Source organism: Punica granatum, chromosome 5 (genome assembly GCF_007655135.1).
Source record: "Punica granatum isolate Tunisia-2019 chromosome 5, ASM765513v2, whole genome shotgun sequence".
NCBI classification, from domain to species: Eukaryota; Viridiplantae; Streptophyta; class Magnoliopsida; order Myrtales; family Lythraceae; genus Punica; species Punica granatum.
Window position 1 is genome coordinate 2,673,494 of NC_045131.1, and position 27,834 is coordinate 2,701,327.

The following is a 27,834-nucleotide window of genomic DNA, read 5'->3' on the forward strand; positions in this document are numbered from 1 at the left end:
GGCTCGGGCCTGATATATATTATAGGGTGAAGATATCTACATACCATATCTTTCTTTTTGTTTTGGGTGGAATCTGCATGGCATATCTTTAGAGCATTCGGGCCGCATCAGGTAGACGCTCGCTGAGGATTATACATTCGGGAGAAAAAGCTCGTGGGGACATGATTTACTGGCCATTAATTTGCCCTCTTACAGCTAAATTTATACGACCACGACGTATCATAACGAATAATTATCTTGATTTAGTATCTTGTGGGTAACCTGCATTTATGTTTGTGAAACTGATATATGTGAATCGTGATGACGGTAGGTGACTCTGCAGGGAGAGGGAAGAAGGAAGGACCACTTCTACAAAAATTCTGATAAGAGGGGACGATGACTATGTCAATATTCAAATTTAACGGCTAAGATATGGGGTTGACTGTCCACGTGGCCGGTGATGGTTTAGGTTTGCACGGGGTCCTGATGTCTGCAGGTCCCCACCCAATCATCCCATTCATCTGCAGTCTCATAAAAGTTTTCCCTGCAGAACTTGCAAGCAAAACTCAATTAAGTCTTTTAGCAATGCCGTTGAAGCAATTTGGTCCCCAACAAGTTATGGTGCAATGCAACTCTCGTTGTTGTTGTTGTTGTTGTTGTCGTCGTCGTCGTCGTCGGAAAATCGTGTTTCGCACTTCCACCAGCTAGCAACATTTTCGGCCACTGATTAAGTCATTCGTTTTACCATAATGGCAGTCACGTATGAGCCATCCAAAATCCAATCTAATATATTGAATGGATTTCATATGCACATATTGCTATCTATATGCGAAGTTGGATTGATATAGTATGTTGAGATTATGGTGAGTAGGTGATGCCGATTTCAATATGAACTAAATCAATACGAACAGTTGAGGTCAGTTGAGGTCGGTTGTTGTGCAACTATAACATGTAGGATTGAGGCTGAATTGCATTTACCGAAAAGATTTCCATTTTCGGTCCGTGAAAAGAGTTACAAAATCTCTGCAGAGATTTTCACCAAAACTTTCGCTGTCATGAGCTCTCAAAGCAATGAGAAAATGTGAAAAAGAACCTAACATACATACATTAATTTCCGCTAAGAATCTCAGATGACATCTGATGAAGAAGACAATAACGGCGACGAACTATCATCCCTTCTCTGTTGTGACTAGGCTCTGTGACTTTCAACCTCGAAGGCAGGCATTGCTTCTCCGCCTTGGTGCTACAGTCACCGCTGCTGCTATTTTCCTCGGCCTCCTCAACGACCGAAACACAGCATGCGGTCGTGGAGAGGGAGTCGGTGGAGGAGCAGCACGACGATGAGGAAGTGTAGAATGAGAGCGGCGAGAAGGGAGAGGACGTCGAGTGAGGATTAATGATGTTGTTCCCGTCGCTGCTGGTGTCGTTAGTATTGTCGCAGTTACAGCACTGCTCGGAGGTGTCGGTGAATGCGTTTGTTCGTCGGGGGCTGGAGCTGAGCAGCAAGTCGACGAACGCGCCGAAGATGTAGGCGTGGTTGGTCCGGTCGTTGATCTTCAGGTAGCAGCGGAGGAGGTCCTCCAGCGAGTCCCACTTGCCCCTCAGGGCGTGGGCCTCCACCATCTCCACCATCGACTTCCTGAAGTCGCTGTACGGGTCCCTCGACTCCAACACGCACATGGCCACCCCCTCCACCAACTCCTCCCCCGCTTCGTCCCCACTCGGCCCCTCCTCCGACTCTGCAGCCAGGACCGAGCTCGTCTCTCCCGCAGGCTCGAAGAAGAGACGCCCCTCTGACCTCGCCCCCTGTATCACCGTCTCGATAGAGTCGTCCTCATCCCCGTCCGTGTATCCGTCATCCACTTTCTCGCCGGGAGGGTCTGGAGGTGAGTCGAGGAATGCAGAGTTTACAGTGCGGAAGAGGTCGTCACCCCCGCGGAACGAGAGGGTCTTGGGCTGGTGGCAGTACGGGGGCCACGGCCAGGAAGACGACCGCGCAAGGGTTGTCGCCGTCTTTATCGGATTGTTCTTGGAGACAGACGGGAGCTTCATGTTACTTTCTCCTTCTTGTTGAACTAGTTTGCTGATTCGGGAGAGATATTGAATGTTTATGATCGATGAAATGGAGGATTTGTTTTTTTATATCGATTTTTTCTTGTTCTTTTATGCGATCGTATATTGAGGTGAAGTGAGCATTAATGGGTAGAGTCCGTGACAGAGAGGGGAAGGAAGAAGATTTAAAGAAGGAAGCAGGGGAGAGATGAAGATGGATGAGACAAAGGCCGAGGGAAGGTTTTCGGGACGAAGAGAGGCTGGCGTGGACAAGGTGGGGTCATGCCACATTTAAATATATACCACCATTCATCCATATTCAGAATCTCTCCATCTTAATCGGTTAAACAACATCAGTAGAGATAGTGGGTCGATGCCTATTCTCGTCTAAAAACTTTAAAAAGTTTTCAAGTTCGATGTTGTAAGACTACTTGAGCTCCATTTGTTTTCTTGTGCAATAATGTTCATCACTGAGCGAGAGATTCGAGAATTCGTAGTTTACGTACTTACGTCAACAGATCATTAGTTGTACCAACGTCTGCAAAGATCATCTACAATACAACAATATGAAACTCACGAGCTCAACAAGTAAGTAGATGTTGATAAGATGAGAGTATACGTTCCAAAGATGAGTTCAACATGCATTCGAGATCTAGTCTATATGATATTATTAGAGGTGATCGGTTCCGAGTACCTTGTATTTTTAATGATATTTGGACCATATCTTGTAAGGAACATATTTCAAGATTTTGGAACCAGACCCTATTGAATTCTAAAACCGGAACCTATCCGGAACCTGTATTATACCACAGGTTCTGGATACTCTGTTGGAACCTGTAAATTTTCTTCTCTCGCTAAATAAAATCGAAAATATCACATACATAATCAGTAATCATGCCAAATAGAATATCAAAAAAATTTAGATTAATAAAAAAAAATGTCTCATCAATCCATCGATAAAATTAAATATTCATAATACAATTTCACACAACAAAGTGCATATGTTCTGATTCATTAGAGAAGATGATAACTTTACTTGTTCTTTTTTTTAATAAATAACCGGTTCTGGGTATAATGTAAATAGGAATCAGAACCGGAATCGATTTTCATCGGTTCCTGATTTTAATACCCGGAACTTATCCTATTTTCAATACGAGCCACCCGGACCCTACCCTAATGGGTAGGTTCTGAACGGTTCCGGATATACCCGGTACTAGTGCACATCCCTAGATATTATCACTAAGGTGGACCCGGAGCCAGTTGAAGATATAGTCATGTACTTTTCTAGGTCCATTACAGTAACATAGAGCTTATGACCCCAACTTTCTCGTCATTACTAACGACGTTCTTGTACACCCCTTCTTCAGAATCGATTTGGATTCCAATATATCCCACCTCCAAAAGAAGAACGAATTTATCGATTTGCCACTTCCGTTACTCGTTTCACTTCGTTGGTTGCTTAATTTTTACACCTTTTCAAGTTAAGCAGTTTTCAGTTCACTAATTTTTTGCTCGTTCATAGTACAAATCTAAGCAGCTGTCGTTTATTTCCATTTTCTGCTGGTAAAAGTGAAGAACCTGACAAGCCCGAAAATCTCTCCTTCGATCCACTTTTTCTTTCTCTGTCTGGCTCGGCTCCTGTTTAATGCTCCATTAACTAGGCTCACTCCCACCCCACCTACCATCCTAGCCTACCCACGATTTTATTTGAACTTACACGGATCATGCCCGCCTGAAGGAAAAACCAGTACATACGTGGACTTTACGCCAGATCGATAATATCCCGATTGCCCCAACGCTCTTGATCTGTCCGTGTGCGACACCTATCTTGAAAGCATTTCTCTCTCTACCGTGTGGGTTAGAGATGTTCGATGCAGAGGACCATGGACTTGGCATGCAGCCGGAGGTTTGTGACTGGCAATGAATATTCATGCAGTTGGACGAATGCTGCTATATCTTAAAAGTAGAAATATTTACCAACAGGTCTTAAATCAAGTGGTTTTATACTTATTCTTTTAAGTAAAGTTTCGGATTCGAGTCTTATAGATAAAAAAAAATTCGCGCCGTAAGAGTTTTACTCCTTAATTGACCAACCTCTCGTTCGACTGGATTAACGGGTACATTGAACTTTCGAATACTGAGGTATATATCCAAAAAACAGAAATATTTGGGATAAATACTTTGCAAATTTTGACATGTTTGCTGGATTTTCCTTTCATCCTCCCCACGAATAAAAGCGACAGAAGAAAACGTCAAGCTAATTTTAGGCCACATCAGGAATTCAAACCCCACACCTGAGCCTAGTCTCAGATATTCTGATGGTTTCTTTTATCTCTTTCGCGACGGGGCATCCATGTTTTAGTGGCAAATCCGTATCATCAGTAGAAAGACACGATATGAAGGGGCGAGCAATTCGTCGCTGAAACGTTTGTCCAAGAAAAGACCGAACACACATGGGCCATGTGGGGGGGGGATGAAAAGAAAACTTTGTGCAACTGCGCATCTAATCAGTGATCCCATGTCATGTGCCTGCTTCCTCGTGCATCCCATCGAAGATATGTAAAAGCACTGAAAGAGAGAGGGATCGAGACGGAACATTTAATTATTGGATTGGCTCGTTAAGGTCGGGGCTTATCGCGCAGCATTGATTGCATCTACTAGGGGTCGCAGTTCATCGTACAACATTGGCTGTATCAATAAAGTATACGAAATTAGCATGACCAACGTGACCCGACGACATTCAGTCTTTAAGTTTTACTACACAAACAGTGAAAAATGGACCACACCATTGATAGAGACGTTGATCTTTTCCATTTAGTTCTTTCCTTGTTTATAGTATCCGTCGTTCATCCACCATTATAAGTTATTGCATTACAGGCACGGAGGATCGCACAAACAGATATCCGCTGATAAACCGTGATCTGGATGAGGGAAAGAAGACGAGATTCTTGGCTGGGAGGAGGGCCGGGATCATCCGAAGAAGGAAGAGATAAGTCATCGAAGAGTTATTTTCTCAATTTAATGGTATGTTTGGTCCGGTTCAAAAGCTCCAACAGTACCAGCGGGGACGAGCCAACCAACAAACAGCGACCTTCTCATAACCTTGATGAGAAGAACATGTAAACCTACAGCACAATGTTGAACTTGAACACAACCCAACCCCCTCTCTTCCGGGCCCCACACTGAGAGGTCAGACATCATTCAAAAACAGGAACTCCAAATCAATTCGTGCTTCGAACACAGTAATTAATGGCTTGAACGGTAACGTTTGGTGCTCAACTTGACAGTGGTCCTACCTCTCTCTCGGGTACGTGTAAGGGGCAGACATGTCGAGGACCAAACTTACATGGATCACTGGTTTATGTGGTGTTTATTGCATCACATAAACCCGAAGTTGGTTCCTAGGAGTCCCTCAGTGATGAAGCTAAGAGGTGGTCCCCTGGGACCTTGGGCTAATGCTGCTCATACCTGATCTTTGAAGCAGAGGGACAGTGGTCCTTAGGCTCGGGAGTTCATATCTGCAACAAATACGTACAAAAGTTTTTGGATTTGAAATAACTACGAGAAGATATATGATTATTCTTGCTGAGATAGAATTTTGAGTTTCAAGGGGTTCACAGCCACTTGCATGCACAGAGCAACACTACAAAGAAAACAAACGAGAGCATTTTGTATATGTTGAGTGGCTCTGTGCTGTTATGGTCGTCTTTGAGAATGTCGGTTTCCATGAACAGAACAACCTTTGTAAGAGAGCTTCTGCTGCATCTGACCAAAGCAACATTAGAATTTAGAAATATCCCTATGCCCACGTTTTAAACTGCACAATCTTTTTAGCTTTTACCCCAGAATTTGTTTTTCTTGGCTCTCTAAAACTGTTGGATGTAACCATGTCAAACCCATAGTACAAAAGGAAGGAAGATTCCCAACTGTGGTAAGCCAGGGCCCTCTATCCCTAGGTTCAAGTTTGGGGACCATCGCTAATGCTCTTGGATGGTTTCTAGGTACTGCCTAGACCTAGATGTGGACATACAAACTCACATGCGGCTCCTACACAGGAAAATAAGAGACAATCAATTCATCCCCCTCGGTGCGAGTCATCGCCGAAATGGATATGTTTCTGAATACAAATCCAAAACGTGTTTGACGCATATTGGTCGTTTTTTGGTTCATCTCCCTTGAAATTTGGAGAAACACATGCAAAGGGGATTGTTAATACTAGAATGAATTTAAAAAGCCTGTTATCAGGGATGGATTCCTACACTAGGCATTATTAGTAAAAGCCCTAGCCAATAATAATAAATGTATTTCATATGTCTAGTTTCAACATTGCTACCTTCTTGTGAGGTAAAACTTACGGATGTCAACCACCAACTATGCCTAATGCTATAAGAGTCTAATGAAGATAGAGAAATCAAATCATTCACAATATTCTCGCAACAATGACGAACATAAAAATAAAACCTTGACCTCCAGTCATGGGATTAATCAATTCAATAGACAAAATCAACTATAATAAAATAAGAAAAGAATCTGTATGGAAATGGAGGCAAGAAGATAAGGAGTGATTGACCAATCATGACAGGGAGAGTATTGCAACTCCAAACAATTCAACAAATATCCCAAATGCATGCACCATAACATCTGCTTTTCATCTGAAGAAACCCAGCGGGGAAGAAACATACAGACCTTGGCAGACATGTCATCTGTTAAGGCAGCAATTGCAACACATCTCAGGTATGTTCCTCTCACCATTCTATATCCTCTGCCACCTTTCATAACCAAGGAAAACTGGAAGTGAGAGAGAGGAAAAAGAAAAATGGATTTTGATTCTCTTGTAGTATTAAGCCTCAACAGAAAACTAAGAAATGTATATGTTCACCTTTAGGTCTGCCATTAATCCAACAATTTATACTAGTGAAATAAATAGCTTCAGGCTCAGACTGATACTCACAACCTAACCAATCAAATTTCTGGAGATAAAATAACTAAAACACAGTCCGTGGCACCAGTGAAAAGCATTAGCTCCCAAACTATCATTCGAAAATGCAGAATGAAAGCCTTCGAAGCCAGAATTTCCAGCTGCATCTTAAGATGCACAACTACAGCCAAATATATAAACAAATTAACAGCAATATAGTTCCCAAATTAAATTAACTTCAATAATGTAGGAAATTCGTCCATCCATTAACCAATCATTGAAAGGAATTGTTGGAGTATGCATGGGAATAAACTAACACAACCGATCTACTTTCTCTAAGCAAGACCGAAAGTTGGGTCTCCTGCAAATGTTTTCAGAGCTTTGCACGAGACAACACTTGAAGCGGAGTAATTAAATTAATATCGGACTAAAGTTCATGCAGCTATGCTAGTTGAAGTCCACATTTACAGGTTGTATGGGAATCCATATCAGAAGAAATCCAGGAAAAACAGTCTCCAATTGCGATGGAAGATTCAGATTAAGTGATGCTTCTTTTCAAATTGGTGAAAGTACACGTCAATCATTTTTGCACATTATATTATTCGACTAAAAAATTCTAGCTCCAGGCAGATGCTTTTGCAAATGGAGAACTCCTGTGGAACACAGATCAGTTCCCAAATACAGGTTCCTATGTCATCCTAGTTTCATCATCATAACAAACTTCAATATTGCAGAAATCTGAGAATCAGCAATAGATGCTGTCTATCAACACTACATGCTCACGTTAACCCCTTCGACTATAGATGAACCCTTTTTCTCCAGCATGGAGGCTAGGAAAAATAATAAAAGAAAATGGTCAAACACATCTTCATCAAGCTCCAAATCAATCATGATCACAAACATATCTTCCTTCCCAGGCATTTATCAAACTCGAATGTACAGAAATTCCACTGTGCATCGATAAGGGGACCTACCACTTGAATATCCAGGATTTTAAGTGGCCCTTCGCTTTCGGAAAGCCCATTAATTTTATTCCCATGACGATTCATATCCAGCAAACAAGAAAACACACAAAGTCCGGCTCAGCAAGCAAAAAGCATGAGCAGAGTGAAAGTCGTTGTCAATTGCGACTCAAGAGACTGGACACGCGTGCCATCAACAAAAACCAATTGCAGCAGTCACATTCACTAATGCAGTCTATATTCAAACACATCACCGGGAAGAACAGAGCACGCAGGGCACAAAGGATGGGATTCAAAAGAATAGAAATCAATCGACTAGAATTGATGATCAGCAAAATGTGTACAAGGAGAAGAAAATGAAAAGGATAAAATTTGAAACTGCATCACTGTGAGTGTGCTAGTTCACCGGTTTTTCAGGAATTTCTAAACCGTACAAGACATTAGCATACTTTTCAAGCCCATCTTCCCAACTGATATAAACCTCCATGATCTTAATAAACGCGTGCAGGGTCAATAAGCTATCCGACCCAGCCTGGTGAGCCTTCCCCACGGCCCGTTCCACGCCTAGATTCTGACAGACCCGGTTCAGCCCTCCATATAGGTTCGCGCAGAACCTAGTCAGGTGCTTCACGTCGAAAACTCTAGGCCCGAAATACATCCTCACCAGCCCCAAAAACTCATTAAGATCATTGGGCAAGACCCGCTGAGTAAGTGCCTTGACAAGGTACCCGAAATCATAAGAGCAATGAAACGTGATCCAGCTGACACAGTCATTGCACACGAGCCCGGATGACATCAGCAGCTCCCCAAACCGCACCGAGTCTATACCGAAGCGCCTGTTCTTCTCAAGATCAATGCCATTGAGCTGCAGCATCTCGATGGAGTCCTGGTTGTACGGATCACGCCCCTGGTCGAAGTCCCTGAAATTGAACTCCCAAATGTAGACGTTCTTCGAGCCAAGGTGTGGCAGGTTCCCATCAGCGTCCGACAACGTGATCCCGACCTGGATCATCTTCAGCTGGTCGACGTTGGACTTGAGGCAGAGGTACGGGCGGCTCGGGTGGAAGGATTCCGGGAGGACTACGACACCGGGGAACTCCGTGTCCATGGAGATGACGGGATAATTGTCTATCAACGATCTGATGAGCTCAAACTCATAGTCGAGGTTATAACACCAGACAGAACGGATCACGATCGGGCGGTCGAGTCCAGCCATGCCGTCCAGTGAGGAATTGGCACGCATGGGTAGTCGTCGGGGTCCTCGTGAGGTCGGGGAAGGGGACGGACCGGAGGTTCTGTGCTGAGATTTTCGGAGATTTGGAAATTAGGGTTTGGTAAATTAGGAGGTAAGAGAGAGGAGGGAGAAAGATGATACGTGGCGCGTCAAAGAATGCCAAGTTCTTTTCAAATTTATCCCTCTCTTCTTTGATCTTTTGACTTATTTTGGGATAGTCCTCAATTTTTGCTAATATTTCGCCTTTCATCCTCAGCGTTTACCTCTTTTTCCTGATATGTATAAAGTACATGCTCTTTGTCCTGAGATAAAAGTACATGTTATATGTGTTTTGGAGAGATCACATTTGATAACAAATCATTTGTATGTTGTTTTGTTCGTGATGATGACATTATGATAATAATAAATAAGATTTGCAATAGTTATCCAGAAAATACAGATTTCAATGAGTCGCCATCCCATCGTTAAATACGGCCGAATTATATATTTCTGAAAAGTTCTGGAAGTCTAGTCCATGCATGAATTGGAGTTAGTATATCTCTTTTGACTTAGTATTTCTTGGGTGGCTTCTTAAGAAGTAGTAAGTCGTGCTTGTTGCTCTTGGGGCTTGGCTTTCTCTCTAATCTTTTCGCCGTCGGTCAGACCCAATCTAGATGGATAAAATTTGGGCTTCCATGGGGAATCCATACGTTATGCCTGTGATCCGATCGATCCTATCAAATCTCCACCAAATCGGATACGATCTGTCATCCATAAGTTGGCCACCCAACTGGACTTGAACAGTTCATTTCTTGGAGCTTGATGAGGACGAACTCGGTTGAGATTTCTACTGACCGTATTGGCAAGTCGCAAGCATATCATCAGACGAACTGTATATGCTTGTATTAGAAGAAGTTAGTTACAAAAGGTGCTGATTTCTGTCTGAGGGGCTGGTTGCCCGTCACGAAGAACTCGGTATAATATTTGATCAGTGCATCAGTGAATTGGGAACAAAACAGCTTAAAGGATCGCCCGTAGGTTCGTATATCTTTTATCCTATGCCGCTTGCCTGTTTCTCCCGAGTGCATAGAAGATCACTGCAATATGTACATTCTTTGATTCTGCACTGCTGTTGTCGGAGCTCATGTAAAGAAACCATGAGCAAGGCAGAAAGTAGAATCTGCTGGAAAGAGAAGATCCTTGTCCTCTTCATTCTGATGGCCATGGAGTTGCACTCTTGAAGTGAAATGTACTGGTTGCATTTTCCATGCCGTCAAAAGAGAAAACAGGCAACAATGAAAGCAGCCTTGGATCCCGATGTGGATGTAAGCAACTTTCGATCCCTCCGCATGTTGTCAGAAGCAAAGTTTTCAACTTTCTCTGTAATATGTATAGCTTTTTCATTACAATCTTTGTTTACAGTTTAACCGAGGCAATGACAAGACACTATATTTACAGCGGCAGGCCTATTCCGGCCCATATCCATGATTTTAATCTGTTGGCCAGGATATCTACGTAAGATTTGCTTGCAGATAATGGAGAAAGAAGTGATGGAGATCTGAAGCATTTGAAATTTGAATAGTTAGCATTGGAGTATGGCACAGTAAGATTAGATCAGATCAGATCAAACAGAAGCTCGGGATGCTCCTATGTGGAAGAAAAACTATATTCGCCGTTAAAATTTGGAAGCCGGACCACTTGATCTTTTGAGATTGCCACGGGTGATAATCTTAATTCACCATATGGTATATATGCATACGAGTATCTTACGGAGCCAAAATAAGTTGCAGGTCCCAAGCTTTTCCACAGGAAAGTTGAATTATGAACATCCTGCATCAAACTCTTCGGTATGACTACCCGATTTCACCTCTGTTTTAGTTCTCATGACCAGTTCAAGAGAATTTTCTGAACTGAGATCGGTGCATGCTCTCAACTCTCAAGTACGAGTTGGACTGGGAACTGAAGTGCCCCGTGCAGTTCCTATAAGGTAGCCCCGTCCGCAAGCACGGGAAGAGGAAGACTCATGCGGGAAGGAGCGACTTTCGTGGTGTATGGTATGTGATACCCCATCAACCAAAAATGACCTGGAAAATTGCGGTTGCTTTAAGTCAAGTTTGCCATGCATAGACTAGCTTTGGAAAAAAAAAATGGAGAAAAGGAACCAAGAACCGGCTCTTTTTGGATCGGCTTGTCAGGCACGGTCGAGTTTCGGCTATGGCACGGTTCGAGAACCCGAGCCGAACGGTACGATACTGCACCAGGGGGTTGGAGAAAGGTTGAGAAGTGAATTGAATAAACGTGTTTAAGGGGTTACCAAAACAGAGAGCTGGCATTTACTGAGAACAGAGCAAAGAAAAGGGGGTAAAAAATGAGCTTATGATTATAAATTTATAATGCAAAATACGCATAGATAGATAGATAGATAGATAGATAGATAGAGAGAGAGAGAGAGAGGAATCGAATCGAATTGAATTTGTATTTATCATCTGATCTGACGTAATAGGCCCTCATTATTCTCAACCGTCCCAATTACTCCCCCCCTTTGCATTTATTCCAATTTTAATGGTCTTTTCCCCTTCAATCTCTTAATACTTAGTCCAACCTCTTCCCTTTTCAATGCTCGAACTACCCGACTTTCCCCCGTTTTTACCAAATCGCCCCTCCCCTCTCCACCTATACTCTGATTTGACCCTGCCCTCAATCATCCATTGATGCGTTCGATCAAACAAACTCGTCTCGATTCGCAAGCCCAATGCGCTGCGCGTGCTCCTGTTCTTTCCAGAGCAGGAAGGATGGACTAAACGTCCTCCTGTCATATCTGTTGCTTCATGTGCACCTGTCTGGTCCGGTTGCTAGATGATATAACCTAATGATCGCTCGGAAACTGTCCGGCCAGGGCTGCCTGCTGAGAAAGTGACCCCTTGTGGAAATTCCACGGCCTAAGCTCCTGAAAGTTTTGGGCTTGAGTTTGAGTCCTAGGATTTTGCTGCTGTGGTCATATCTATTGGAGAGAGCTCAGTGGGCCCAGAGAGCCAGCTTGCTGTTCTCTACTTCCTAGTAAAACCTCCTGCTGCTGTTGTCAAGTACAAGGAAGAAGATATATTTATATATATATATATATATATTTATATACATACATACATACATACATACATGTCTGGGCGTGGTGTGCGTGTAAATGTATACATACATCAATATATATACCCCTTTTTGTCATTGAGTCAGATGAGTTCACCCAACTTCCGGACATCAGTTGAAAGCAGTGGGATGGTTTAAACTTATCTTTTTCATGTTCTATTTCATCAGATTCCAGAGAGAGAGCCTCCCTCTTCCCATGAAGAACGCTTTTGCTGGCACAGACACACACACTTGACAGTGCACAAAATCTTAATAATAACGGCATATCAGACATGACCCGAGTGTTAAGATCTCGATAAGAAAGCCCGGATCATTCACGTTTAAAAAGTCGACTAGGAGTTGTTCTTGGACTGTCGGTCAGGCGCCGGCTATAATGGTTCGAACAGTTAAAGCCTTTTTCAACTCTGTCTGCTGCCAAACATCGAAGGCCGAAACAAAAGGCAGGAAAAAAACTACGTAGGAAAGGAAGGAGCAAAGGTAGATCACCTCGATCATCGGCAAAAAAGGAAGGTCTTTCCATTGAAGCTATTCTTGCATGGTTCTATGATTAGAAACAGAGCAAATAAGGCAGTGCTATGGCGCTTCACTTTTTTTTCTGATACATTCATCCTCCATTACATACATATATAATTATATATATATATATATATATATATAGATGCCTTGGCTCTTTTTTTTTTTTTGCTTTTTTTTATCAATGGGATAAAGGGCACATGGGATTAGACCTAAAAATGGAGCGCGCATAGCACTGCCCTTGGGGGAAGAAACAGAGCAGGAAACAGGGGAAAGGAAAGAGGCGGGAGGGAAACAGGAATTAACTGACACCTTTAACTAACTTCCTAGGTGAGAGGGGTAAGACCGTAAATTCCCTTCAGCTCCTCTTCCTGCTGCTGCGGCTGCGGCTGCTGTTGCTGTTGTTGTTGTTGGTCTCCTGTAGGAAGTCCAGCAGCACCGTGCTCTTGCACTTGGGGCACTTCGGGTCGTCCTCCGACAGCATAACGTACATGAGGCAGCGTGGGCAACCAACCAGCACCATCGAGGTCGCCTCCGGGCTGCTGCTCGAGTTGTGGTGGTCCACCTCCGACGACACGCAGGAGCTCGGTGGGGAGTTCGTGGCCGGCGACCCCGATTGGGTCGGGCTAGGGTTGGCTGCCGCTCTCGGGTTGTGGGCCCGCGGCGGGGAGAGGTTCAGCTTCAGGTCGAGCTTTGGTCCGGCACCGCTCCTTCGGCTCATCCTTTCCTTCCCCTTGGAGTAGTACACCTCACCTGTCTAGCAGCCGGCAAGAGAAAAAGAAAACCGCAGAAACATCAAATCAAATTAAGCGGGAAACCAAGTATTTCCTTTCGTATATATTATCATACATGCTGGAATTCAGCTGGACTATAATACACGGAAGATGGTTTGGATCGGGAAACATCCAAAAAAGCACAATCTAAAACGTGCCATTATTTGATTCTCAACTGCTTGGAAGAGGAGGCACGTGAAATTGATCAAACAAAAATCTGGAAACCTTTTACTTCGCTACCAATAAAACCTGAACAGTCGAATCCTCAATTCAATTACCTGAAGATCGAGGAACTTTTGCCAACCCTGGGGGAGGGGAGAGGGCTCTTCCAATTCGATAAGAGGGGACGGGAAAGCCGAGTGGGGCTGGCCTGGACTGAAGAGATCGAGAGTGACCGGGGCGAGGGGCAGTCGAGCTAGAACCGGGCCGAAGTTGCAAGAACCATTAGAGGGTGATGAACCATCAACAACAAGGAGATGGCCTTGGTGGTGCTGGGTGAATTGAACATCCAAAGCCATTATATATAAGGGAAGTGCGAGGGGAGAGAGAGGGAGAGAGATGGGTTATGCTTTAAAGCTTAATTTAATTATGGGGGTAGAAAGGTGGAGAGCATAGGGTGTGTTAGAGATAGAAAGGGAGAGAGAGAGATTGAATTGAATTCAATTGAATTGAATTGTGGGTAGAAGATGAGTATAAATTGAGGCCAGGAAATGTATTAATTGTTGGAAAAAAATCCCAAGACAGAGTGCAGAAGAGGGAAATTTTTGTAGTATGCTGTGTCTTTAAAAAAAAAATTGCTTTTTGCAATTGCAAAGAACAGGAGGAGCTCTTCTCATTCATTGCATTAAAAGGAAAACGGACAGAAAAAAAAAGGAGTCAATATTTTCAAGTGAAGCATCGGACTTGAGCGAGGATTAAGTTCAGTTTATAAGTTGAGGGTACGATCTCATTAAAAAAAAAAAAAGGTAAAAACCCAACTGCTTTTTAAGCTAAAACAGTAATTTAAAAGCTCAACCACACCTACATGTTTTAATGAAAAACACCAATATTATTTAATAGCAACCAAGAGAAAGCCAAAGAAGCCTCTCCACTCTCTTACTGTATCAAATCTCATTTTAATTTAATTACCCATTTAATCAGTAATTAATATTCCCGTCTCACCTATGTTGCATGCACTTAGGCTTGGATCAACCATCTAACACATATTCGTTTTCCTCCTATTCGACACATGCAAATGTCTCTCATACTACTAAAAATACCCTGATTATCGACGGATTGCGTCCCTTGGTAAAATTTTTAAAATTTTTAAAAATACTTAAAAATAAATTAATTAACAAGGGAAAAATCCCTCGCTAATTTTTTAAAAATAATTTACCGAGGTAAAAAAAAGTCCCTTGAAAATATTGCGGAGGGATTTACAGAGGGAAATCCCTGGGTAAATTAAAAAGTATAATTTTTTTTAATAAAAAGTTAAAAAAATAAAATATCAAATGAGAAAATTAATATTTTTTTACAATAATAATTGTATAGATATATATCATATATAAATTATATTTCTTGAAGAGAATATTATGCCATAAGTTAAATATAAAATTAATTTAATTCAGGATTGAAAGTGTGAAATATTTATAGTAAATCTGAAATTAATTAGTTTGAATATTTAAAATTTTGAGGTTTTGAAAATATATATATAGGTATTAGTATACAAATATAAGATTTACACTCGGAGTGCGTAAACATTAGTATAATTAAAATTATGTTTACACTCGGAGTGCGAGTCATAAATAGATGGATTTTATTGTTACTTACCATTTTACTATTGTACGTGAATTTTTTTTAAAAAGAATGAAATAAATAGTATTAGAAATAAAACCTCAAAATAGATAGTAGTGGAAAGCATGTTTGAACTCGTAAGGGAGAGTCTATAAAATTCTCGATTACGTTACATTAAAATCTATTTAGATCGGTCAAATAAACTATGTGATTATTTTCAATTAAATATTACATGCATTATATAGATAAATAATGTTGAATTGATTACTAAATGTATATATTATCAACACAAATTAGTTAATATTACAAGTTTTTTATTTTTAAAAAATGAAAATATAAAGACAAGTAATACAAATATAAGTAAGTGTAGAGAAATGACAAGACCGATGCTCGTAGCCAACGGTTAAGGAGAAGGCATGAGGGGCGGGTGAATGGGGGGCGGGAGGTCTCGGGTTTGATACTTAAAAAATGCAAGGAAAATATGAGAGAGGTGGGAGGGTATGGGGAGAGAGAGGGATAGCGGGTGCATTTTTTTTAACAAATACACGGAGTTACCGAGGGATGGCCGATGGATCCGACCCTCGTAATCCCAATATTTTTAGCAGTGTCGCTAGAAATGCGCCCCTACACTCAGTGTATTTCGGCATTGCTGAATCGGACGATATAGTAGATCTCTTAATCTTACGTGGGCATGTTAATCATTATAAATTGGTTTTATTGTCAAAAGTATGTAGTGGTGCATGTCTGGAATAGGTTGTAATACCTACACTTTGGACTAATAGGGACAATGTGATGGGAAATAATACGATTTTGTAAATATCTGGGACGATTGGTTTTCTATGCTTCAAAATGTACACCGAAACCAACACGGGTTGGTTTAAGTGGTTCAGTACTTGTTCCGTTTAAGTAAGGTCTCAAGTTCGAGTTATTGTGTTGCAAAAAATCCATATTGGGAGAACTTTACCCTTAGTAAGTTGGTCTAGTTCAACTGGATTATTTAGGGGGCAATTGAGTTTCAAGATATCATGATTCACACCGAAAAAAAGAAAAAAAGAGAGAGTTTAAAACGAATTTAAAAAGAAGGGGTATGCATTTCTAATGTAATAACATAATTTAAGGATCATGTATTTAATATTGAAAAGATAAATACAGCTCCATAATTTAATTAATACAAATTTAATTTATTAACAAATTAGACAAAACCCCTAAGGAGATTGAATTGATGAGGTGACCCACATGGACTTTAAATGTACAATTGACCTCACACAGTGCCCCTGTGACCATCGTTAAACTTACTCTAGTGTCCGTGATTAATCTAGAGCTTTGATGTACATGTATTAATTAAGAGTATATATCATATCCTATATTTCATGATGTTAATCTGACGCAGTATAATTAAACACTATGCTTTACCAAAATCTTCTCATTATTTTCTCAAAAATGTTATCATTAATTTAAGATAATTTCCTCTTCCGTGATTTGAAAGAGAATTTAATTATATGGATCAACATAATATATGTGGATAGGATAAATTATATTTGTGTATTTGTGAGTGTATGTATATATATATATATGTGTGTGTGTGTGGGAAAATACATATACGGTGGAATTTTTTGACTGGGCGTGTCCCAAGATTCAAAAGGATCTTCGGCAAAGAAATTGTAAAAAAAGAAAAAAGAAAAAGGTTCAGCTGTCCATTTCAACTGTCTTTCCGTGGTACCTGAATGCTGAATCTCTCTTTATCCATACAGGGAAAAAAAAAAACACAGAACTAACCCCACTCATTAGATTTTGTCAATCATTCCCTCTCTTTGCTCAATTTGAAAAAAAGAATTGCTTATTATATAATTATAAAATCCTTATATCTTTTTGGGGTTCTTCTTTTTCTTCTTTTCTTCTTTAATTTCGTTCATATTGATAATCTTTCTCTCCTTTTCCTTCAACTTATTTCATATAAATTATCTTATAGTAGTATGATAATGGATAATATGTATATGTACATTTATGTGAATAATGAGTTTGCACCCTCTCAAGGATGATATTTTATTGCTTTTATTATTCCACAATAATTTGATTTTGGATATTCTATAGTCAAGCTACTTATAATATAATAGTTTGTGAAAAGAATTATAGTGATTAGATGTACTGTTTTAATTTCCAATAGCACAGATTTTTCCATTTTTCTTAATATACACATTTCTTTTATGCGCAATTTTTATGGCTACCCTACCCTTACGTGTATCCTAATGCTAGCAAGCATAAACTATATATAATTTCACATTTATTTCCATTAAACTGAGGAACAATTAATTAAGTGAAATATCAAGTTTATGAAATCGTTCAATGAATTGAATAGCACAAAGGCTTGAATCGTATTGATCTGTGTATCAAAAATAGAAACAAGGGCTCCTAAGTCTATAAACTAGGAAAGCTGGACAAATATTGGAAAGCATCCCTACGAAATATACAGTTGCTACTATTGTACAAAGTAAACAACTATCTCGGGATTGATCCACCTATCATGGAAGATTGACATTTATCCGTAATACGGAATGCCCAATTTTATTAAATCTTAATTTGTGTGTGGAATTATACAAAGGAGACAATCCGATGGATATTGCAGGATACAAAACGTACGCAGCTTCTTATGAGTTTTTTTTTTTCTCTGGTCACAGGTTCCTGTCTCAAGAAGGCACCAGCTGTCCTAATTATATAATTGATGATTTCAGCATCTATTCTTAGTCTAACTAATTCTCATGATCATCATCTCCATTAATTCTCACGTGTGTAACGTCAAACTCCACTGATAACAATGATTTCTGATTAGTCCCGACCCGTGAGGCGCAAATTATTACTGAAAGTGATATATGCATGAGTTAATACCAATCCATGCATCTATTTACACATATAATTAAACACCTAACTCCTATATATGGATCTAGAAAAAAAATCTGTCAGTGAAATCTCTCAGAGGACTTTTCGATATCCCATGCATGTAGCACTGGTATGGATAATTAAACAGAGGCAGTACGCAAACTAGGGTTCGCCAAGACGATATAGTTTGTGTCTAGTTATGGGTGTCAATTCATATTACCTAAATAAGATGGGTTTGCTCCAATAATTAGGAGAAGGAAATTTGATCATTTTGGAACGGATGAGACTTCTTTAGATAAGGGTTATGCTTAAAAACAAACAAAAACAGCCTCTTTAGACCTCAAATAAGGTGGATATATATATATATACATACATACTAGTTTTTTGCCCGTGGCATGCACAGGTTTTAGATAGAGTATTTATTTGTAATGATAATTTTAAAAATTTGACATACCAATTAAAATGTTTAATAGGAGATATCTTTCTAAAGTAAAACTGTTTAAATGGTAATAATAATAAATTAAAGACGATTCCAAGTGACATTTATAATATCAATTATTATTTTTTTAATACTATATATGTATATCAATTAAAATTATTAACAAATGTTAGTAATAATAAATTAAACAGAATTCGAAATGACAGTTATAGTATCGGATATTATTTTCTTTAATAGTATGTATGAATATCGATTAAAATTAATAAATATTTTGAGAAATAAACTCTTAATTAATATAAATTTGCTATTTTAGTCTAATCTAACATAGAGAAAGTTAAGTATATATAAATATATCTTCTTATTTATAAATATGTAGATCCATAGGCTTTTCTTAATAATTATTTAATTAAAATGAATTAATTTTGTATATTTATAATTACTTCATTATTTATTTGCATTTAATTCATGCATATATATCATTAAGATAGTACTTATTTTCTTTAAAATAGTATATCTTTTAATCTTGAATATTATTTAGACGTTTTCAATTATGACCTTATACTATTTCAAAAATTATCTTTTTACCCCTATTTATTGTTGGGATATAAATTTATATGTATATATATATATAGATGTAATATAACTAATATGTTAATGTAATAATTGAATGAAGGAGAGGGTCGTCATCTGGTAAAATACAATAAATGGAAAGCTGCTGTCAGTTAATGGGTATTTAAGATTGAGGAAGATGCATGCAATTGCAAATTGCCAAAAATTAGACTACTTTGCTTGGGAGCTTCCTACCTCATATTATTAATTTCCTCTTATCCTTTTTCTATTTCTATAGAGTCGGTCATGCATGGATAAGTGTGTATTTATATCTTCCCCTCTTCTTTACATAAAATATCAACAACATAATTCGATTATCTTTCCTTTTTTTAGTTCGTATAATTTCAATCAGAAAGTCAAATCCAAGGTTTTGGCTTTCAGAAGTTCTATGATTTGCTAAGGCTATATATATCTGTGTGTGTGTGTGTGTGTACATACCAGTATTAGAGCTTATTAATATGCCATATTTATATATATCGAAATTAGGATGAGGATATTACATCTACAAGCCACAAATTCATGAATTGAAATTTCTCAGTTCGTATGTATGAAATAATCATTTAATTTCAGTTAATTGAAAGAGATAAAAAAAAATTCAAGAAAAAAGGGGGGGAAAAAAGGAGGAAATCTTTGGTGGTGACTCTTTGAGCCTCGACGAAGATTCAGTTGACCCCAGAAATGTGGATCTTCTGATATGCAGTCCCTTGCTCTCTCTCTCTTAAATTCCTAGCTGGGCAATTCGCTCACATTTTTACAATACTCTATCTACATTTTTACATATTTATTTTAATTGACTAATTATGCAAGTCTTTGACTTCTCTTGCAGATGGGACAAGCCTAAATATTTTGCTAATTCACACAATTAGCAGGAAATTTATTAATTACATATACTTAGCATGCATGAACTTAAAATATCTGAAGTAGTGCATGCACATATGCATATTTTAATGATCGGCATCTGCTGATGATCCCTTTACTCGTGAGCACGTACCAACCCTGTATTGAGAATAACAACAATCAAATTAATGATGGAATTAATATTAGAAGTAAAAAAAAAAATTCTCTTCAGATCAAAAAATAAAAAGTAGTGGCTATGATCTTAATAAAATTAACAAGGATGAAATGAATTTTTTTTAAAAAAACACACAAGTGGAGGAATAAAAGGAATAATATATGACGCAAAGAAATTGATGTGTTTATCATTTCTACGTTTGGTAATGAGGGGTTCATGCAAAAAAGAAAAAAAGAAAAAAAAGAAATGAGAGGAATTATTTTGTCGTGGAAATAATGAGGGATTCGAGTAATAAAATAGTAACGGGAAATACTTTTTAGGATTTAAATAATTCAATTATTTTAATTCATAATTTTATAATAAAACAAAATATGTATATGAATGGATTTACTTTTTCTTTATTCGTTAAAAATTAAATATAATATATAATAGAATAAAATAAATTATTTAAACAACATATTTTTTTTAAATGCTAGAATATCAAAAACTTGCATACTTTCATTTATAATACTCAAAAAATACAAATTTATATAGATTGAAGATGGTGATCGATGACTTTTATATGTGTAGATATACATATGTATATGTATGACGCTTTATTAAATTTGGACCCTTGCAAGCTCACCGATATACCTTTAATTTGTTCAAAGGTGATACTACACTGGGAAAAACCAAAGGAATCCTAAGACGACGTTGTTGAGTACGTACGTACCCACACGTTCACACTTTCTGAAAATAATAATTATAATAATTCATGTATAATTGTATGACGATATGATATGATATGATCTGATGAACTCAATCTACTGGAACTTGATCACGTGTGTACATATGATTAGCATGAAGCCAAAAAAAAGAAAAAAAGAGAGACGTGCTTACATGAAACTAGATTATGCGTCCATTGTGGAAGTTAATATAAGCTGTCTGACAAGATTTTAATTATCCCAACTCATAGCCTTCATCATATATATAAATATGATTTACCTAGGTACATACAAAAGCAAATATACTATATTTTCGTAAAAAGGTGTATCTAATAATCCTTCTCATATTTGCATATATTAAATTATAAAGGTTGTGTAAATTCTAACTCATGTCATTATGAATATTTTTGTTTAATACGAGAATTTGAAGATTGATATACTTGGAGTATATATCAACAGTTTAATTAAAAGTTTCTGTAAAAATATAATTATTTTTATAAGTTTTCGAGGTATATATTGATATTTTATACGGATATTTGAAGATTTTATAATTTAATATTAAATTATAAAATTAATGAAGAAAAGAAAGGCTTAGAGAGAGGGGAGGGAACATGAGGGAGACGGAGATAAAAGAGGGAGACTGGGAGAGTAAGAGAGAATAAGGAAAATGAGATAATTAATTAATTTAATTATTTAATTATGTATATTTTTGGTAGAAGGAAAATTACAGTTAATTTTCTTCCCTTTTATGATAGTATAGATAGGCAATAATATACATAAAGAAGAGAAGATTAAATATATTTGTTCACGAATCAATATGTGTTGGTTCCAATCGTGTTGAATTGAATTAGTTGAACCCTGCTAGGCTTCTGAATACTAAAGTACATACAAATATATAGAAAAAGTCCACCATGCCTCTACCAAGCATATGTACGTATCCAAGTAAATGCGTAAAATGATTTTTATTTTTCAATTTGGTCTAGTTTCATAAATGAAATCATACATATATCTGTGTATATATATTTAGTCAGTATATTTCTTTGATTAAGGAAGATTATTGACGTCACAATTGAAACAAAACAATGGCCATTAATGGAGAGGAAATCAGGGAATGAAAACCTTGGGCCAACGTCATTTCATGTTCTGTTGAAACGGAAAATTTGTTGAATTTCACGAAAGTCAATGTTTGGATGTGGAAGAAATTTTAAAAAAAGAGATAAAAAAATAAATAAATTGCCACTCCAAAGTTTGTTCATTTGCCTTAATGGCCTCATTGACCGTGGCATTAAAGGCACATAAGGTGGCAATTAACTGCCACGAGATTTTAAAAGAAATATACAAGAAGGTGATATTATATATTATCGATGGTACGCATATACGTATAACTAAATATTATAATATGTAGATACATATGTCTCTTGGAGAAACTAAACGATCAAACATCGTGAGTACCTAGCTAGCTAGGACGAGCACACATTGAATTCCCAAAGTATTATATATCTTAGATTGCAGTCAATCATGACCGAAAGAAGGCATTCAACGAAATGCACGTATATAATGGTCCGAATACATATTTAAATATTTTTCTTAGAGTATGCACACATATATATGTCTTATAATTAATTTCTAGGTTAGAAGTAATATATATATATTATTATTAATAGCCATTTCGTCATTATATAGCATAAGAGAGGACATGGATTGTGTTGGGGAAATTAGAAGGTGGCTTATAAGGCACTTACAGACATAAAACTTGCTCAGACATTAGACAAGGCGGCACTCAATACACAAATGCCATTTTGGGCTGCAGTCACACGCAATAAGACCTTTTCGACAAGAGCAATATGTCTATCGGCGCCGTCGCCAGTGTGCACATATCACGACTTACAATTAATCTATATATGCCACCAAGGAACGTGTCTCTGGTGATTTTTTGCCTCCATATAAGAATCAAACAAGCTGTAACGACAGAAGTTGCGATTGAGAACAACTACCAACTCCAACCTATGAGGACCGCTCGACTCCGAGTCCCAGTTGACAGGTTATTCGACAGAAAAAATGTGTTTGATTAGGAGAACAAAATTAATTTAACTGAACATATATGTACAAGCAAGGGATGAACAAACTGGGACATAACAAAGAGGATGAGAAATTCCACCAATAATCAATCTAAATATTCTCCTCATGTAAAATTTTAATAATTCATGCTCGGAAACCTTTACCCCCCTTAATGGGCCGACCCGATTCGAATTGGATTAGTCGGGATCCGATGGGGCTTCCGGATACCAAAGTACACATTAAAAAAAAAATTAAAAATTCACTCACAATGGCATGAATTATAATTTACACAATATCAAAAAAGCTATTAAATACATGTGAGTGTTAGAAGAAATATTAAACACAATCTTTAGGAGGATTTAGCATTTTTGTTGAATTTATGGATGGTTAATAACTTAACAAGGGATTGCAGGAAAAGTGAGCTATTGATTGATCATTGATGGTTGATAATGTAAAAATTAGAAATATATGTGTGTGTATATGTTGGCCGACTATATGTAATTAATTGTGTTATAGGAGGCTAAGTAATACAAATGAAGAAAAATTAGGTTTATTAGAAATTGTTTTGGCAAGTAAATCCATTAGGAATTAAACAAGGTAAATTAATGTTAGGGGCCTTAATATATATGATGAATATATAGTCAAAAATTGGGGCCCGAAAGCAATTGTTTCATTGGCCACCCCTTTTTTTTTTTTGAGGTAATCAAGGCTGATTGGCCACCCTATAGCATAGTGATGCGTCTTCTCATATGGTAATTTAAAGGTATTTTCGTTGTGAGTTTATATATATATATATCCTTTTATTAGTAATTAAGGTTTTTATTTCATTATACTAATCCCATAAGTCGCTCATATAATTGAAAGAAACAATTCATATATATGAAATTATACGATTTCTTAAAACGTTATTTTAGTTAATCTTTTTATTAAAAAGATCGACGCCAACCGTGCAGAAATTAATTATAGCCAATGAACTGAAAATATTTGGCGTAAGTTGTAATTGGCAGAAGAAGGGATAGCTGGCTAGAGAAATTAAGGTTCACTGAGGGGCATTGATAGAATGGGCAGAAGATTTCAAGTGGCCTTATGGGGAGGCCACGGTATTAATGATATGCGTAAATGGTGGCTTGAATGCACATTGACCTCGCCCTTCGAAAGCCTCTGTTCGAAACACTAAAGAAAATTAATTATTTTCGTACCAAATTATGCAGGAAATTAAAAGCTTTATTCAATCTGCCACTCCCCCAGGAGAGTTCATATATACACTGTGCTAATAATTATATGTTAATATACCGTTTATAAGCCATAAAGTTCGGTTGTCATCCACCCCAAAATTAAAGCATGCATGGCCGCTGGAGGACCCCAAGTGAGCCCTAACGCTTTTTTTTACATGTGTATATATATTACCACACTTTTTTTTTTTTTAGTTCAAGTGACCGTATTGCTAATTGCATACAAACCGGGCGTCATTTATAATTTGAAAAGATAAAAGTTGTAATCTCCTCAAACGGCCGAACCACTTGGAGTTGTCGTCGTGCAACTCCAAACTTGAAATTCCATTGAATTGCAAAGATGGAAATGATGGAACGAAGAATATTGGAATCTCATAATTCTGTTTGCTTTCTAGTCCTGTTTTTTACATTTTACATAGAGCACCCCCGCATCACTGTTAAGCGAAATTTAATACAGAAATGCGAATTCCCCTCCAGAAAAGGGCAGATCAAACTTTGTTTTCAATTTTTCGTTTGATAGATCCCTATCGCCCTTGGCATGGGTTATTGATATTAGGTGGGGCAAGACTAAAACTTCAAAAAAATATTTAGGATGCAAAATGGTCGGAATTAAAATTAAACTTGAGGGTGCAAATGTGAATTTTCCAAAGGTTACAGAGGTAGAATTAGAAATAGTTCTCGGAAAAAGAAGAAATAATCCTCCGAAAGAAACGAAGTACAAACCGGACAGGATCTGATATAGGAGACCCGACCAAACCAACTGGCAGCGGGCAGCCTCCATCAACGGTGCCGGCATGCCTAATGGGAACATGACACAACTTAATTAGGCAGTTGATCGAAATTGTCGATTAATTAACTTTATTTAATTAAGAATTACTATGCATTTATAAGTCTTATTAATATACAAGGCTCACCTGCATTTTCATGGTGTCAATTTGGTTTTTGAGGGGTGCATATGGAGACATTGATGATGTGTATATTTACTATGTAATAAATCTTTGCTCTTGATGAATGGTTTGGCCCAATTTAATTCAGTATGGACACGAGGAGTTGTTGGTTGCATTTACACCTCTAATTAACGTAATTTATGTTCAATATATAAGAGATTGAGACACATACACAAACACATAGATGTCTCTATGTATACGTATACATGTATATAACTCGATTTAATTTTAATAAGCTTGTTTGAACCAGAAAAAAATGAAGAATAAATAAACTCTAATTAATTTCTGTCAGTGTGGCTGATCAGAGTAAGTTCAATAGATTCATCTCATAATGATTGAAGTAATCAAATAAATCATTTCCATGAAATAATAAACTTTCTAACATCTTCTTTTAGATTAGGGTTTGTATTTCCCTGGAAAGTGAGTGACTAGTGATTCTTTTTTTCGGGTAGATGTTTTTTTTTTTGCAGGGTAGATTAATGAATTAATGTTTTATTTATTTATTTAATGGTTTGCCTGCATTTTTTCTCCAAAAAAAAGAAAAAGAAAGTAATATCAAACTAAATGAACATCTACCAAAAATATTTTTAATTAATACTCGTGAAACATTTACAATCAATTTCCATCTACTTAATAGTTTCTAATATTTGAAATTGGATTCAGATCGCAATAAGAGAATGGATACATACATACATACATATACCCTTGAGTTGCTGATGGTCACGTGACTTCTAAATTTGGCCGTAAACCTGATATATATAGTCAGTCAAAGAACCAGCAAGAGGATGTTCGACACAGTTGTGGCCCCGTCTCATCTCATCGGAAAAAAATTATGTACTGTATGCACATACCCATAATACAAAGTACTAGTCTTATTTATGATCGTGCTATTCTTCTTCCATATAAAAAGTAAATTAAAAGAGAAAGGGGTCTCTATGATATGAAATAAGGTAATTTGAAATTTAGAAGTCCTCGATTCGGCCCTTACCGGTAGAATTTATGTCTCTTTGTCTTGCTTTATTATTATTCTTGTACTAGGTCATTGAATCTTCCTTAAGGAAAAAATATATACTCTAAAAAAAATCAATTTGTAACTAAGAAAATGTTAAGTAAAAACAAAAAAAGGTTTTAACTTAAAAATCCGTTATAACGTTTCAAATAGTATTATGTATGTTCCTTAGTTTGACCTTTCAAAAAGTTCTTATCTGTGCATTGTTCGAGCGTATTTCTGAACAAGTTCTGATTAAGATTTAGAATTGGATTATAAACTCCTCGTAAATTCTTTTTGTTTTTCCAAATATTTATTCTTCATATTAGTATGAGAATGTATATAATTAGGCCATTTTGATAAATGATTTCACACATATATATTTGAAAAGAAATAAGTGGAATATATGAGGAGTTTACTATCCAGCTCTCTTTAACTCTCGATTGTAACTTATTGTGAAGTACAGAGAGCAATCCCGTCCATATTAATTGGAAAATTCTTGCAGATGGACCAGTCCAATTATGTTCTAGGGGCATGGGATTTGTAGTATATGTTACAAACTTTTCCAGTCGATGTATATTTGGAAAATTCTTGTAGATGGACCCGTCCATATTAATTAATTTACGGACCAGACCGTAATCCTTAAACTTTTTTGGACCATATAGAAAATTACCCGGGATCCACATGATCTATGTATTATGAGTATCTTGATTCATGGGCTAAAATTGTGGACTCAATCTAGACAAGATTTACCATGAGTTTGAGCAAGACATATAGAGGGCAACCTTGAACCTTACGGACCTTCACTTCTATAAATGGAAGCATATGTGGGAAGCAACCCTTCTTTATATGCAATTATATATAAACATAAATCCTCGTGTGGTAGGTAATTTTATTTGATTGGTTCCATATATATTGACACCATTAGGGTACACACAGACTTTTTCTACACATAAATTTTGACTGTATATACATATTAAATAATGCGTGTAATGTAATGGTTTCTTTTATATCAGTCATATCGTTTTGTTTAGCGGTTTATACGTATGATACAATATAAATTAAACAATTGCACAGCTGTAAATAATATATTTTCGTTCTGACTTGTTAACAAGAGGATGTACTTTGCTATGTATAAGAATACCCTTGACATGCCCGGGGACAATGTTTGATCGATATGATCCGTACGATAAGCATAATATACCTCAGAAAAGAAAAAAGAAAAATAAATGAAGATGTGGAACCACCACCTCCTAAACATTTATACGATGTTAGTAATCACACCAAAAAGACTTAAATAGCTGGCTCGTCATAAATTTCTTTATGCTCCAAGGATGAAACTTGAATTCAACTCTCAACCTCCCCCCTCATTGAATTGAATTGATGCATGGTCAGCATTTAAAGTCATATTCATAGTGCAAATTAAATAGATTAATTAGCCACTAAATCTCTTCATATAATTGATATGACTGATAAGTACATCCAATGGATCTCTTCTCAGATTGATACATCATCGATGAGAAGGATGTAAGGAAGGAAGGAAGCATAGTACTGCCCTTCCCTTACTCAAAGAAATGCTATGGAGTAGGGCCCACTACCTTGAGATATATAATATAGATGGGCCATTGTTTTTCTTCACTCGACAGGTGA

At 37.4% G+C, this 27,834-nt stretch overlaps 3 protein-coding genes across 4 annotated transcripts; all 3 read right to left on the reverse strand.

The window, feature by feature from the left end:
* Positions 1-913: 913 nt before the first annotated feature.
* On the reverse strand, positions 914-2,291 carry LOC116206875 (transcription repressor OFP15-like). Its single transcript, XM_031539702.1, has one exon. The coding sequence runs from the start codon at positions 2,029-2,031 to the stop codon at positions 1,087-1,089; it is 945 nt and encodes a 314-aa protein (XP_031395562.1). The 5' UTR covers positions 2,032-2,291; the 3' UTR covers positions 914-1,086.
* A 5,906-nt stretch (positions 2,292-8,197) lies between these two features.
* Positions 8,198-9,306, reverse strand: LOC116209440 (probable CCR4-associated factor 1 homolog 11). Its single transcript, XM_031543077.1, has one exon. The coding sequence runs from the start codon at positions 9,152-9,154 to the stop codon at positions 8,309-8,311; it is 846 nt and encodes a 281-aa protein (XP_031398937.1). The 5' UTR covers positions 9,155-9,306; the 3' UTR covers positions 8,198-8,308.
* A 3,450-nt stretch (positions 9,307-12,756) lies between these two features.
* LOC116209420 lies at positions 12,757-14,196 on the reverse strand. 2 transcript variants are annotated; one of them, XM_031543049.1, is made up of 2 exons: positions 13,827-14,196; positions 12,757-13,532 (listed from the first exon to the last, which is right to left on the reverse strand). In XM_031543049.1, the coding sequence occupies exons 1-2, from the start codon at positions 14,064-14,066 to the stop codon at positions 13,134-13,136; spliced, it is 639 nt and encodes a 212-aa protein (XP_031398909.1). In that variant the 5' UTR covers positions 14,067-14,196; the 3' UTR covers positions 12,757-13,133. The 2 variants fall into 2 exon arrangements, with proteins under 2 accessions (XP_031398909.1, XP_031398910.1); XM_031543050.1 differs by having other exon boundaries at positions 12,757-13,528; positions 13,827-13,988.
* Between the last annotated feature and the right edge of the window lie 13,638 nt (positions 14,197-27,834).

Coding starts and splice junctions, on each gene's coding strand:
- LOC116206875 (XM_031539702.1), bottom strand. CDS start 2,031: ATGAAGCTCCCGTCTGTCTCCAAGAACAATCCGATAAAGACGGCGACA.
- LOC116209440 (XM_031543077.1), bottom strand. CDS start 9,154: ATGCGTGCCAATTCCTCACTGGACGGCATGGCTGGACTCGACCGCCCG.
- LOC116209420 (XM_031543049.1), bottom strand. CDS start 14,066: ATGGCTTTGGATGTTCAATTCACCCAGCACCACCAAGGCCATCTCCTT. Junction 13,533..13,826: donor AAAAGTTCCTCGATCTTCAG/GTAATTGAATTG, acceptor GCCGGCTGCTAG/ACAGGTGAGGTGTACTACTC.